Source organism: Balaenoptera physalus (assembly GCF_965194825.1).
Source record: "Balaenoptera physalus genome assembly, chromosome: 16".
Classification (NCBI taxonomy): Eukaryota; Metazoa; Chordata; class Mammalia; order Artiodactyla; family Balaenopteridae; genus Balaenoptera; species Balaenoptera physalus.
The window spans coordinates 89,548,262-89,562,724 of record NC_138898.1 but is presented as its reverse complement, the minus strand read 5'-3'; the positions used below and the strand labels follow the sequence as shown (position 1 = coordinate 89,562,724).

At 45.0% G+C, this 14,463-nt stretch overlaps 1 protein-coding gene across 49 annotated transcripts in view; it reads right to left on the bottom strand.

Moving 5' to 3' along the window:
* LOC309644876 (uncharacterized protein) overlaps positions 1-14,463 on the bottom strand; it is a 140,822-nt gene that overhangs the window by 123,064 nt on the left and 3,295 nt on the right. For 2 of the 49 annotated variants that reach the window (XR_014254651.1, XM_082429138.1), the window contains exon 4: positions 453-1,416. The exons of 43 other annotated variants lie outside the window; for them this stretch is intronic. Coding sequence is in view for 2 of the 6 variants with exons in the window: in XM_082429138.1 (XP_082285264.1) it covers positions 1,379-1,416 (38 nt within the window). In the remaining 4 variants the exon portion in view is untranslated. Of the gene's footprint in view, positions 1-452; positions 1,417-2,082; positions 2,235-4,519; positions 4,819-7,005; positions 7,319-8,771; positions 9,778-14,463 lie in introns of those variants that run through there. 4 more of the 49 variants (XM_082429129.1, XR_014254652.1, XR_014254653.1 and 1 more) reach the window with 4 other exon arrangements.

Sequence of the window (14,463 nt, the reverse complement as noted above, 5' to 3'; positions counted from 1 at the left end):
ATCTTATTCCCACCAAGTTTTGTGATGAGTATTACAGCTGTTGTATATTTACACCTATATACAATTTTATTCACATTTTCAAGAGAGATTTTTGGTTTTATCTATGACATAATATACATTTTATCTATTACATAACATTTCCATTCTACTTATAGCTAGGTGGGTATTTCCTCCCAATTCTTGTAAGCATAAATTTCTATATTTTTAGTTCTCATTACTGAATTGTGGGAATTCAGTCGTAAGTTTTTAACTTCTCTCAACAAGTTTGTATGTTATTTTAGATTATTAAAGAGTACCGTGCAATGCAGCTTTTGGGGAAATATAATAAAGATGAAGTCTTCTCACAATCATGATGTGTGTGGTCATTACCAGTCTGCTTCGCCTGTTTGCTGCCCAACGAGGTGTGGCTTAATGGCGTTGTGATTATCCAACCACATTTCTTAACTCTGAAAAATAATCCTGAATTATTTTTCATGGAGGAAAAACTACAGAAGATGAGGCAGATCTTACGTCGTTCAGGACTCCAGTACTGAGAGACAAGTGTTGGGTAAAAGGAAACATAGCTTTACTGAGGAAGCCAGCAGCCCAGGGGAGAAGGTGGACTCGTCCCAAAGAACCAACTCTCCCCTCCTGAGGTTTTGCTTGAGGACTATATAGGGAAAAGAGAAAGGGGCTGCATGTTGAAGACAGGGTTACAGGGTGCGTGATCAGCTCACGGACATTCTTCTGATTGGTCGGTGGTGAGGTAGCGGGGACTCAACATCATCAGCCTTCTGCTTCCAACGGGTCTGGGGTCTGCGTGCTTGTGGGCAGCATGCAGTTAACTTCTTCCACCTGCTGGGGGTTTCAGTCTCTGCAAAACAGCTCCAAGGACCTAGCTCAGAATATTACCCGATAGCCCTTTAGGCGGAACTAAAGGCCCTGGACTTCGTTTAACGGCTAAAGTATGATGATTTTGTCTTTGCTGTTTTTTCGGCTGCGCCACGCAGCTTGTGGGATCGTAGTTCCCTGACCAGGGATCAAAAACAGGCCTCTAGCAGTGGAAGCGCACAGTCCTAACCCCTGAAATGCCAGGGAATTCCTGACAGTACACGTTAAAGAGAAAAAAACAGACCAAAAGGAACACAGTTTTAAGGAAGCTTAACTTTCTCAGAAATGCAGAAATTTTGTTGTGCATTTATTTTCTTTCTTTTTTTTTTTAATACATTTATTTATTTATTTATTTATTTATTTATTTATTTACTTATTTATTTTTCTCTGCGTTGGGTCTTCGCTGCTGCACGTGGGCTCTCTCTAGTTGCAGTGAGCGGGGGCTTCTCTTCGTTGTTGTGCGTCGGCTGCTCAATGCGGTGGCTTCTCTTGTTGCGGAGCATGGGCTCTAGGCACGTGGGTTCCAGCAGTTGTGGCTCGCGGGCTCTAGAGGATTTTTTATTGTTTACTTTTTGCAAGTATTCATCAAATGCGTATTACTTGAATGAATGACAAATCATTTCTTCCAGCAATCTTCAAACTGCTTAAAACTATGACAATATTTAGCGTTTCAAATTTCATATGACCTCACTCTCTCCGTGTTCTAGTTTCTAAAAGCATGTGGGATCTTCCCGGACCAGGGCTCGAACCCGTGTGCCTTGCACTGGCAGGCGGATTCTTAACCGCTGCACCACCAGGAAAGTCCCTGTGCATTTATTTTCAAGAAAATAAGGCGGCCGGATGAATTCAGAACTAGGGGCAGAAAGCTCTTCCTGTGAGATACAGAATCTCTGCTGTTTAGGCAGATTTAGAGAACAACTTTCCCAACCACTTATTAAGGAGACCAATACTCCACGAAAAAATATATCATTTTTACAGAGAGAAAACCAAACTCCAGCTTTGCATCAATATAATATTTGATACTTAAGAGAACCATAAGCTCTTTTTTTAAAATCTCTGCAATAAACATCAAAACTGAGCCACCTTCGGCTGAGACCAATACAATTCCCATTCCACCAATCTCCTACAACTTTCTAGATTCATTCAGGTGGTGTCCTTCACCATCCTCTTTCTGGTGCTGGAACAATCGGTCATTTTATTTAGGACCAAACTATTTTTGTTCCTGTTAATAAACAAAACTACATCTCATCATCTTGCACACAAAGTTGTACCTCTCGGTTGCTGGAACCAAGCAGGACCCTGCAGGGCCCTTCCATGTCCCCTGCCTCTTGCTTGTAAAACAGCTGCAGTGTCCCAGGCCTCCCCTGAGTCACAAAACAACAGGTTCAAGCAGTTCACGATTAGGACAACAGCAGTCACAGAATCTTTAGTTCCTTCCCAAGGACATAAGTAACAGTGTCAGAGACACATTCCTAACTTGTTTTGCAGATACTAAAACCGCTACAAGAGGAGAGAGCTAACTGTATGATGACCAGACTGGAGCTATGACATAAGCTGCTCCATCTTGAGCAGACCTGAACCAATGGCTTACACAATTCCAGGAACTGGCCTCAAGGAAATGGGAACAATCCAGCACTGGACTTGAAGATTAACTGTGCCGGAAACAATCAACATGACACTGACCACACCACTGCACGACCAATGTCAAGATGATGGTCAGAGCTGACTGTGCTACTCTGCATGTAGCCCCCACCTGCACAGCCCAGAGACTTCCCGTCTTTTCCCTATAAACCCCTTTTCCCTCTAACTGGCAACTGGGAGATGCTTTGGGGGACACTAGTCCACCATCTTCCCAGCTTGCCAGCTTCCTGAATAAAGCATCTTTCTTCTTCCACCAACCCTTGTCTCTGGAACATTGACTTCTGAGCGATGAGCAGCTGCACCTGAGTTCTGTTCCAGCCGATAACATTACTATTGCTCAAGCCTCATTCATATTATATTCATAACAACTTTGAACCCAAGTTACTTCCATTGCACAAAGAAAACTAGGAGTGAATAACTGACAACTGCCCATCACACACCAGCATTGTAGGCTAGCAGAGCTCATAAACACACGTAACACAACTTTACGAAGCCACAAACATCCCTTACACAACTTCTCCAAGTGCCAGACACAAACACATTCATTAACACACCCACAGATACAGCCTCTAGGTAACAAATAAAAATATGCAGCAAGAGCATAGAACTTGAGATTATGCTTAGTGATCAACGTTTCAGGTTTCTGTCTTGCTTACAAATGACCTCGGTATCCAATGATTATCCAGTCAGTAACACAATTTAATATCAGTTCAAGGGTTTACGTAAACTAAAGATCTTGGAAAGTATCGACAAGCTAACACAGTACAAAACACAGTTACTGTTGAAATAAAGTTTGTCAGAAGAATAATTAAATGTGGCTAAACACAAATTTACATTTTTCATAACCTTAAATATTAAGTAGAAGTAATGTTAGCTTATTTGATGGGTACACCTATATAAATTTAGGAAGAACACACCCAAGTAGAATTGTTTTCAATGTATGCCTAATACTGCTAAATAAGATAGGAGTAACGTTTTATTAAACCAAAACTATTAAACTAGCTTCATTTGCCAAAGATTTACCTAAATTATGTAAACTTGAAGTCTTTAAATTTCTGAGTTCATTTTTTTGTTTGTTTATTTTTTTGGCTGCACCGAGAGGCTTGCTGGATCTTAGTTCCCTTACCAGGGACTGAACCCGGACCCTGGCAGTGAAAGCACCGAGTCCTAACCACTGCACCACCAGGGAATTCCCTGACTTGATTTCCGTGAGAATACTTTTCTAGCACATTTAAAGTATCAGAAGTTCAAATTCCTTTCTCTCTGAGAATTTGAGGGATACATAATTTTTATAAGCACATTTGTATCTTTGTAAGCCAATCAGGACACAAACCCTTGAATTTAAGAGACTCTACAATCTACTTTAATAGATCCAGAAGTAGGAAAACATTACATACTCACACTGTCACAGGTAAAGGCCTTTCTGAATTACAGACACACAGACATACAGAGAAATGGAACTTTTACCTTCAGTTCTAAAGTCTTAGACATGGGTCAGGAATAAACACTCACCAGTCTAGAGATTAAAGAGCCGTCCTCCTCCCATTGGGCAAGAGATTCTTAACTGATTTGAGCTAGTCAAAGTAGACAAATAGACGAACAGAAAAGACTAACAAACCAGATCCTCTGTCACCTCTCACCTAACTGAGATTAGCTCTGTAGAAACTCAATCGCTTTGGAGAGACCATCGAAAGTCTTCAAACGACAGAGCCAAACTCAGAATCACTGCTGCTACAAATGGGGAAGCACTTAGCTGTAATCTGAAAACAAAGCAGAAACACAAAAGTAACAGAAGGGGAAACTAAAGAAACGGAAAGTGAGCCAAGTTCAATGGTTGCTTGGGTGGGTTCAGCCCTGGGAGAGGAGAAAAGATGTACCTGGGCTTCACCGGCTCAGGAAACACACCACTTGTTGCTGGGCTTTTACAGCTTTATTTCCGTATAACTGATATACAAAGTCCAGCCCAGGTTTAATTTGTATAACTTGATGACTTTGGACATGTGCACACACCTGTGATACCATCACCACCATCACGGTAATATACTCATCACTTCCAAAAGATTCCTTCTATCCCTTTGTGTCTGTGTATGTGTGTTAGGAATACTTAACACAGCACCAGGTACATGAAAAGGTGCTCAACGTCACTAATCATCCGGGAAATGCAAATCAAAATCATCATGAGATGTTAACTCACATCTGTTAGAATGGCTACAATTTTTTCTTCCTTTTTAAACATAGACTTGTCAAGGTTGTAGAGAAATCGTAACCCTTGCATATTGTAGGCAGGAATGTAACATCGTGCAGGCACTGTGGAAAACAGTATGGAGTTTTCTCAAAATCTTTTAAATAAAAATTCCATATGATCCAGCAATCCCACTTCTGGGTATACAGGCCCAGCTCAGAGACATTGCAGCTTCAGTTCCAGAACACTGCAATGAAGCGAATACCGCCATAACGCAAGTCACATGAATTTTTTGCTGTACCCGTGCATGAAAAACTGACGTTTACACTACACTGTAGTCTGTTAAGTGTGCGATAGCCTTGTGTCTAAAAAAACAACGTACATACCTTTACTGAAATATACTTTAGGGAAGAGAAATATACATCAATGGAACAGGATAGGAAGCCCAGAGATAAACCCACGCACATATGGTCACCTTATCTTTGATGAAGGAGGCAAGAATATACAGTGGAGAAAAGACAGCCTCTTCAATAAGTGGGGCTGGGAAAACTGGACAGCTACCTGTCAAAGAATGAAATGAGAACACTACCTAACACCATAACACAAAAATAAACTCAAAATGGATTAAAGACCTAAATGTAAGGCCCGACACCAGAAAACTCTTAGAGGAAAACATAGGCAGAACACTCTCTCACATAAATCACAGCAAGATCCTTTCTGACCCATCTCTTAGAAAAATGGAAATAAAAACAAAAATAAACAAATGGGACCTAAGGAAACTTAAAAGCTTTTGCACAGCAAAGGAAACCATAAACAAGACAAAAGAACAACCCTCAGAGTGGGAGAAAATATTTGTAAATGAAGCAACTGACAAAGGATTCATCTCCAAAATGTACAAGCAGCTCACGCAGCTCAGTATCAAAAAAACAAACAACTCAATCCAAAAATGGACACAAGACCTAAATGGACATTTCTCCAAAGAAGATATAAGATTGCCAACAAACACGTGAAAAGGATGCTCAACAACACTAATCATTAGAGAAATGCAAATCAAAACTACAATGAGGTATCACCTCACACCACTCAGAATGGCCATCATCAAAAAATCTACAAACAATAAATGCTGGAGAGGGTGTGGAGAAAAGGGAACCCTCCTCCTGCACTGTTGCTGGGAATGCACACTGATACAGCCACTATGGAGAACAGTATGGAGGTTCCTTAAAAAACTAAAAATAGGGCTTCCCTGGTGGCGCAGTGGTTAAGAATCCTCCTCCCAACGCAGGGAACACGGGTTCAAGCCGTGGTCCGGGAAGATCCCACATGCCAAAGGGCAACTAAGCCCGTGCGCCACAACTACTGAGCCTGCGCTCTAGAACCCGCGAGCCACACCCACTGAGCCCGCATGCCACAACTGCTGAAGCCCGCACGCCTAGATCTCGTGCTCCGCAACAAGAGAAGCCACCGCAATGAGAAGCCCGCGCATTGCAACAGTGTAGCGCCTGCTCGCTGCAACTAGAGAAAGCCCGTACACAACAACGAAGACCCAACACAGCCAAAAACAATGAATAAAAATAAATTTTAAAAAAATAAAAACAACTAAAAATAGAACTACCAATATGATCCTCCAATCCCACTACTGGGCACATATGCTGAGAAAACCATAATTCAAAGAGAGACACGTACCACAATGTTCACTGCAGCACTATTTGCAACAGCCAGGACGTGGAAGCAACTTAAGTGTCCATTGAGAGATGAATGGATAAAGAAGATGTGGCACATATATACAATGGAACATGACTCAGCCATAAAAAGAAACGAAACTGAACTATTTGTCGTGAGGTGGACGGACCTAGAGTCTGTGAAACAGAGTGAAGTCAGAAAGAGAAAAACAAATACCGTATGCTAACACATATTTATGGAATCTAAAGGAAAAAAAAAAGTGGTTCTGATGAACCTAGTGGCAGGACAGGAATAAAGACACAGACGTAGAGAATGCACTTGAGGACACGGGGAGGGGGAAGGGGAAGCTGGGACGAAGTGACAGAGTGGCATGGACATATATACACTACCAAATGTGAAATAGATAGCTAGTGGGAAGCAGCTGCATAGCACAGGGAGATCAGCTCGGTGCTTTCTGTCCACCCAGAGGGGTGGCATAGGGAGGATGGGAGGGAGACGCAAGATGGAGGGGATATGGGGATATATGTATACATACAGCTGATTCACTTTCTTATACAGCAGAAAATAACACAACATTGTAAAGCAATTATACTCCAATAAAGATGTTAAAAAAGAAAATACTTTACGGACTTCCCTGGTTGTCCAGTGGTTAAGAATCCGCCTTCCAATACAGGGGGCGCAGGTTTGATTCCCGGTCGGGGAACTGAGATCCCACGCGCTGTGCAGCACAGCCAAAACAAACAAAACAAATTAATAATACTTTATTGCTAAAAAATGCTAACCATCAGCTGAGCCTTCGGCGAGTAGTAATCTTTTTGCTGGTGGAGGGTTTGAAATAACGTGAGAATTACTAAAATATGACACAAAGACAAGAAGTGAGCAACTGCTGTTGGAAATACTGTGCCAACAGACTTGCTCCACAAAAAGCTGCCGCAAACCTCCAATCTGTAAAAAACACAAGATTCGGGAAGCACAATAATTATAATAGAATGTAATGTACTATGATATAATATAATGTAATATAATATAATATAGCCTGTATAGTCAAAGAAAAGGAAATCAATATCTAGAAGAGATATATGCACCTCTACATTCATTACAGCATTATTCACAAGAGCCAAGATAGGAAAGCAATGCAAATTTTCATCAACAGAGAAATGGGTAAAGAAAATGTGGTATATACATAGGATATGATTCAGACTTATTAGTAGGAAATCCTACCAGTTGTGACAACGGGGACAGAACTAGAACACATGATGATAAGTGAAATGGGTCAGTCACAGAAGGACAAAACTGTGTGTTTCCGCTTATACGAGGTATCTAAAAGAGTCAAACATATATTGTCAGGGGTGGGGGAGGAGAGAATGGGGAGTTGTTCCATGGGTATAAAGTTACAGTTACACAGGATGCATATGTTCTAGAGAACTGCTGTATGACTAAGTGTCTATAGGTAACGAGGCACACTATTCTTTTCGTTCTAATTAAAAAATTTTAATTCAAGTGTAACTGACCTACAACACTCTGTTAGGTCCAGGTGCATAACATCAATATTTCTAGACGTTAGAAAATGATCATGGTCTAGTTACCATCTAGTTACCATCCGTCAGCGTACAAAGTTATAATGTTATTGACTGTATTCCCCGTGCTGTATATTTCATTCCCATGACTCATTTCTTTTGTAACTGGTTATCTGTTCCTCTTCATCTCCCTCACCTATTTCACTCATCCACCTACCCTCTTCTGGCAACCACCTGTTTGTTCTCTGTATCTATGAGTCTGTTTCTGTTTAGTGACATTAGTTCATTTGTTTTGTTTTTTAGATTCCACATACAAATGAGATCATACGGTATTTGTCTTTCTCTGTCTGACTTATTGCACGTAGCATAATACCCTCTAGCTCCATCCATGTTGCCACAAATGGCAAGATTTCATTCTTTTTTTTTTTTAATCTTAAAAAATTTATTTATTTTACTTTTGGCTGCGTTGGGTCTCTGTTGCTGCATGTGGTCTCTTTTCTAGTTGCGGCGAGCAGGGGCTTCTCTTCCTTGCGGTGCGTGGGCTTCTCATTGTGGTGGCTTCTCTTGTTGCAGAGCATGGGCTCCAGGTGAGCGGGCTTCAGTAGTTGCGGCACGTGGGCTCAGTAGTTGTGCCTCGTAGGCTCTAGAGCATGGCTCAATAGTTGTGGCACACGGGCTTAGTTGCTCCGTGGCATGTGGGATCTTCCGGGAACAGGGCTTGAACCCATGTCCCCTGCATTGGCAGGTGGATTCTTAACCGCTGCACCCCCAGGGAAGCCCCTCATTCTTTGTTTTTTTTTTTTTTATGGCTAACAGTCCATTGTGTGTGTGCACATAGCCATATATATATATATATATATATATGATGCATCTTCTTTATCCATTCACCTATGGATGGACACGTAGGTTGCTTCTATACACTGGCTATTATAAACAATGCTCAGTGAACATAGGGGTGCATGTGTCTTTTTGAACTAGTGTTTTGGTTTTCTTCCGAAAAAATACACACAAGTGGAATTTCTGGATCTTATAATAGTTCTACTTTAAAATTTTTGAGGAGTGAGGTGCACTACTCTTGACACGAAGTTTACCTGGTGCTGTTAGGTGAATCCACCCAGGATCTCTGTGAAGACCTCCAAAACTGTTAAAACATAAGGGTAGGCACTTCCCCGGTGGTGCAGTGGTAAAGAATCCGCCTTACAATGCAGAGGACCTGGGTTCAGTCCCTGGTCAGGGGACTGAGATCCCACATGCCGCAGGGTAACTAAGGAATGGTGTGGAGGAGGTGAAGGAAAAGACCACGCCAAGCTCAGAGGCCCTTTCAGATGGCAACAAACTCCTGACCTTGACTGAAAATCAAAGTTCTTTATGTGGAACAATCGAAGAGGCAGGATGGGTCCTGTTAGCGAGGTCCCCTGAGATGCCAGGTCACCTGACCCCCAGCTCCAGATGCACAGATGTCCGGGACCCAGGCTTTGCTGGCCTGGGAAGGCTGAGGGTACCCAGCTGCTGACGGGACACACGGGGCGGGGGAAGAGGTGGCTGCCGCCCAAGGCAGACGAGTGTCTGTGCAGAACTGCCTCGGCTCAGCCTCCAGAAGCCTGTCTCAGAAAGCAACAGCAAGTCTTCCAGAAGCTCTGCCCATATTCCATTCAGGCGTCACCGGTCACACCTGTGGCTGCCCGGATGAAGGCTGGGGGCCCACACGTTCACACACTGGAAGTTATTACCAAATGCAAGAGAGTGAGGGATCAGACCATGAACTAGTCTAATTATAGTGCATAAGTAGAATCACGCACACCTTATTCTACTTTCCGGTTTTGCATTTGTAATTTCACAAAATGTGTGATTTGTACGGGCGGGGGTTTAATTGCTTGTACTTTTTGCCTGATGAGAAAAAAACAGCACAATGAGAAAACATTGTAGTTTTCACCTGTAGCGGGCATAAAAATACATGCACTGTTGTTGCTTGAAAACAGCATTATTGTGAATGTTCCAAATGATTTTCTATTTGGTGATGGGTTAAGTGGCTTGCCCACGTTCACTTTTATGAAAAGGGAAGATCAGAAAATTGCACTCTTCTTGCATTTTAAACTTTAAGAAAACGGATTTCAGAAAACCTGGATAACAAATTAAGAAAGCAATCAGAACTGCAAATATTTAGGGGTTTTAGGTTCGTTTCAAAACACAAGGGAACAACCCATGACGTATGTGTCTTAAAAGACCACTTGGGGGCTTCCCTGGTGGCGCAGTAGTTGAGAATCTGCCTGCCAATGCAGGGGACACGGGTTCAAGCCCTGGTCTGGGAAGATCCCACATGCCGCGGAGCAACTAGGCCCGTGAGCCACAATTACTGAGCCTGCGCGTCTGGAGCCTGTGCTCCGCAACAAGAGAGGCCGCGACGGTGAGAGGCCCGCGCACCGCAATGAAGAGTGGCCCCCACTTGCCGCGACTAGAGAAAGCCCTCGCACAGAAACGAAGACCCAACACAGCCATAAATAAATAAATACATACATACATACATACATACATACATACATACATACAATTTAAAAAAAAAAAAAAAAAGACCACTTGGTACAGTAAGATTCCACAGACGGCCTTGTAATCACAGAACGCAGCACTGGTTACACGTTTCCCACAAGCCATGTTCTCAGCGTGAGGTTAACAGGGTCGGCTCACTCCCCTGCTTGGGGGCAGAGAGGACGGGTCTCCTTTGCTTTCTGAGATTCCTTTCATGAGTGGCTAGAAAGCGTAAGCACTGGAATTCCATTAGAGAAAAGGAGTATTCCTCAGAGGATTGTAAACGACAAAAACCCAAGAGGACTTTAACAGCGACGTCCGTGTGTCAGAGATCTCCCACGCATGGCTGGGGCCCAAATGACACAGAACAGCGGGGGCCCAAGGGCCGCAGTCCTAGGACGCCGCTCCCCAACCAAAAGAGTCCTCTCGCTCGACAGGGAAAAAGAAAGGTGTTCTCAGACACACACAGCCTCCAGAGACAGCAAGTGAGGAGCCCACCTGCCTGGCCTGTCCCAGGAGAGTGGCTGATGCAGTGCCCAGAACCAGAAAGGGGAACTAAGAACCAACAGAAAGGGAACCACGAGACCGACGCATTCCTCCCACCTCCCCCGCCTCCCCCCGCAAAGAAGCTGCACTCCAGTACTGACCACGGAGGGTGCTGTTCAACTAGGAATCTTACCCACACAAACGTGCTGATTTTGAGAAACTTTTCAAATGCATAGTATTCAACTTCTCAAAGTTAAGTAATGAATTACATACTAATGCTGGAAAATACAAGAAAAAGACAATAAAACTTGGAAAACAATGTTTACTAACATGACCCCAACTGGAAAGATTTAGAAACATTTAAGAAGACTCTGTAAGTCAGTAAGACAAGGAAAACAAAACAGAACAAAAGAAAACAAAACAAAACAAAAGAAGACAGTATTGGGGCAGGAAGACGGGCAGAGAACACGGACAGGCCCTTCATATAAAAACAAATACACCGGTCTGAAAAGACCACAGACTGAAGAATTCCAACTACGTGACAATCTGCAAAGGGCAAAAATACACAGACAGTAACAAGACCAGCAGCTGTCGGGGGCTTGGGGGCATTGGGGGGATGAACAGGTGGCCCCCAGGGATGTTTCGGGCACTGAAATGGTTCTGGGTGGCACTGCAGTGGTGGCTGCAGGTCATCACACGTGTCCAAACCTGAACAGCAGGACACAGAGAGTGAGCCTTGATATAAGCTACAGACTCCAGGGGAGAACTAGGCGTCAGTGCTGACCCGTCACTGAGATGACGCGCCACACAAGCGCGAGATGCTATCAAGGGAGGCAACCCAGAGGGACGGGGATAGGAAACTGCTGTCTGCTCGACTCTCCTGTAACCCTAAAACTGCTCTAAATCTGTCTATCCGTTAAAATGAAGAAACAGCTTCTAAGCATGTGAAAACGCTCTCAACCTCATTCGCGATTAAGGAAAATCCCCAAGGGAACGTCCATACCGTTTACCGGGGCCTAGGACCAGCGGGAACACGCCGCGGCCTCGCCCCTTCCTGTCGGGCATCGCGCTGGAGCCCAGAGTCCCCCTGACTTGACCCACCGCACCCCACCCCGCGTTTCATGCCGTCCACAGTCTCTACACATGACGACATCTTTTGATCAGATGACTCACTGTCCCAATTACAAGGTTTCACTTTCTCCACAGGATGAAAGCAAAACCAGCACACAGGGGAGGCTCTTCAGTCAACCTCAGGGTCCGCCTGCATTCACGTCCCGCTGGTCCTGACAGGAGGCCCACATCCTAAGGAAGGAGGTCCTTACCAGCACCTCAGGAGCCTCATCCAGCCCACTCACGCTGCTCTGAGAGCCTCGCCAACCTCTGCAGCTACCCAAGTCCTGGTCACGTGAGGGCCGTCACCCTTCCCTGAGTCACTGAGCCACGTGCTCTGACAATGCATTTAAAACCAGGCTCTCGGACTTCCCTGGTGGCGCAGTGGTTAAGAATCCGCCTGCCAATGGTGGGCACGTGGGTTCGAACCCTGGTCCGGGAAGATCCCACATGCTGCGGAGCAACTAAGCCCGTGAGTCACAACTACTGAGCCCGTGTGCCACAACTACGGAAGCTCTCATGCCTAGAAGCCGTGCTCCGCAATAAGAGAAGCCACTGCAATGAGAAGCCCACGCACCTCCACGAAGAGTAGCCCCTGCTCACCGCAACTAGAGAAAAAAGCTCGCGCGCGGCAACAAAGACCCAACGCAGCCAAAAACGAATAAATTAATACGTAAATAAATAAAAATTAAAAGAAAGAAAGAAAGAGAGAAAAGCAGGCTCTGCTTTGTCAGCACTCTGGAGTTCCCTACGTATCGACGGGCAGGATTCCCGTCCTCTCCTGTAATTACGTCTGTGAAGTGCCTTTCCTGAGGCGAACAGAAGCTCCCGGAAGCAGAGAATTGCTTCTTAAGATCACATGCAGAACCTGAAGACACTGGATGTTTATGTCTAAGAAGAGAGACACAACACTAGATGGTGTGAAGGGTCGCCAAAGCCAAGAGCCAGGCAAGCAGGACACTTCCTCTGGGGAGCCGTCCATCAGCAGAGCAGAAAATGTCCGTGGCCAGAAGTGGCACTCAATGCGCTTTGAGCTGAGAAGTACCCGTGGAATCACACAGGCTCCCCAAAGAGCAATTACTCCCACATTTAAGAAAGGAGATGGCTTTTCAGGCAGAGAAGGCAAGTACAGTCTTCCCGGCTGGCGGAACGGTATGTGCTGATGGTCAGGATGGAGCTGGGCCCCAGAGCGCTGCCCTCTCCTCCAGCCCCCAGCCTCACCCTCACCCTCAGCTGAGGAGCTGCTTCCCTGAGAACAGAGAAGCCATCGGAGGGCTTCTCCACCTGCACCCCAGCTCTGCCACCCCCGCCCCCATCAGGACCCCGGGCCGCAGCTCTCCCCGCTCCCACACACGCCTACTGGATCATTCCCGCTGTTGTTTCTCCCGTTACGACACAGCACAACACGACACAACACCCGCCCCGGACCTCAGCTCCTACTCCAGCTACTGTCCAATTTCTCTTTTCCCCGTCACAGCAAAACGTCTTGAAAAAGCTAGGAACACAGCAAACCCCATTCTCCCACTCCTCTCTCCTAAGCCTCTCCGAGCAGGATCTCACCCCACACACCCATCCAAACGCATCAGCAGCGAGTTACGACCTCCCCCAGTGCTGGGCTCGAGGGTTAACGGCTCCACAGAACGGCAACCTCGTTTGTCCAGTCACCCAGGGAACCTCTAAAGTGCTTCCCACGTGGAGACAAACTGCTGTGATTCATATTTCAGGAGAAATACTCAGCGTGGAAAACACACTTGAGCTGCTGGAGGAAAGAGGTAGCAGCACAGAAAAAAAGGTTCTGTAACTACAGAAATGAACGAATAAGCTATTTTAATGGTACAAGTATGGGATGAAGAGGAACGCATAAAAACCGTTTAGAATACGACATTAACAAGCCTAACACTACAACGTGCTAACAGAGGATGGAGGAGGACTCCACAATGAACCCAGTTTTCTGGGTAGGGTGACAGGCTGGTGATGCAACGATGAGCATCAGAAGGAGAAGGCAAGGGGCGGGGAGCTGTAAATAATCATTTCTGGATCTACTGCATCTAGTCATTGGAGGTGCCCTTTGGACAAACTCCATAGAGGTGCTGGCAAGTGGCTGGACAGAGGCATCTGTCTGGTCCAGGTGGGAGAACTGACAGAGCTGGAGGTGAAAAGCACCAGAAGGTGAGATCAGACAGGTTTAAGAGTCATGAACCAAGAGTAAAAAGACAACACACAAAGAGGGCAGAAGAAAGACTCAGTCAGGAAGAGAGCAAGGAGAGATCTGTCACAGAAACCAACATAGGAGACTCTGCAGATGGGAAGGCGACAGTGGTCTGAAGTGAGGACTGGCAAATCTCCACTGGTTTGTATGCTGGATGACAGGTCACCTCAACCGGATCAGGGTCCGGGGAGGGGCAGAACCAAGACCACAGGCTGCACGATAAAATTCAGATGGGAAATAAGGAA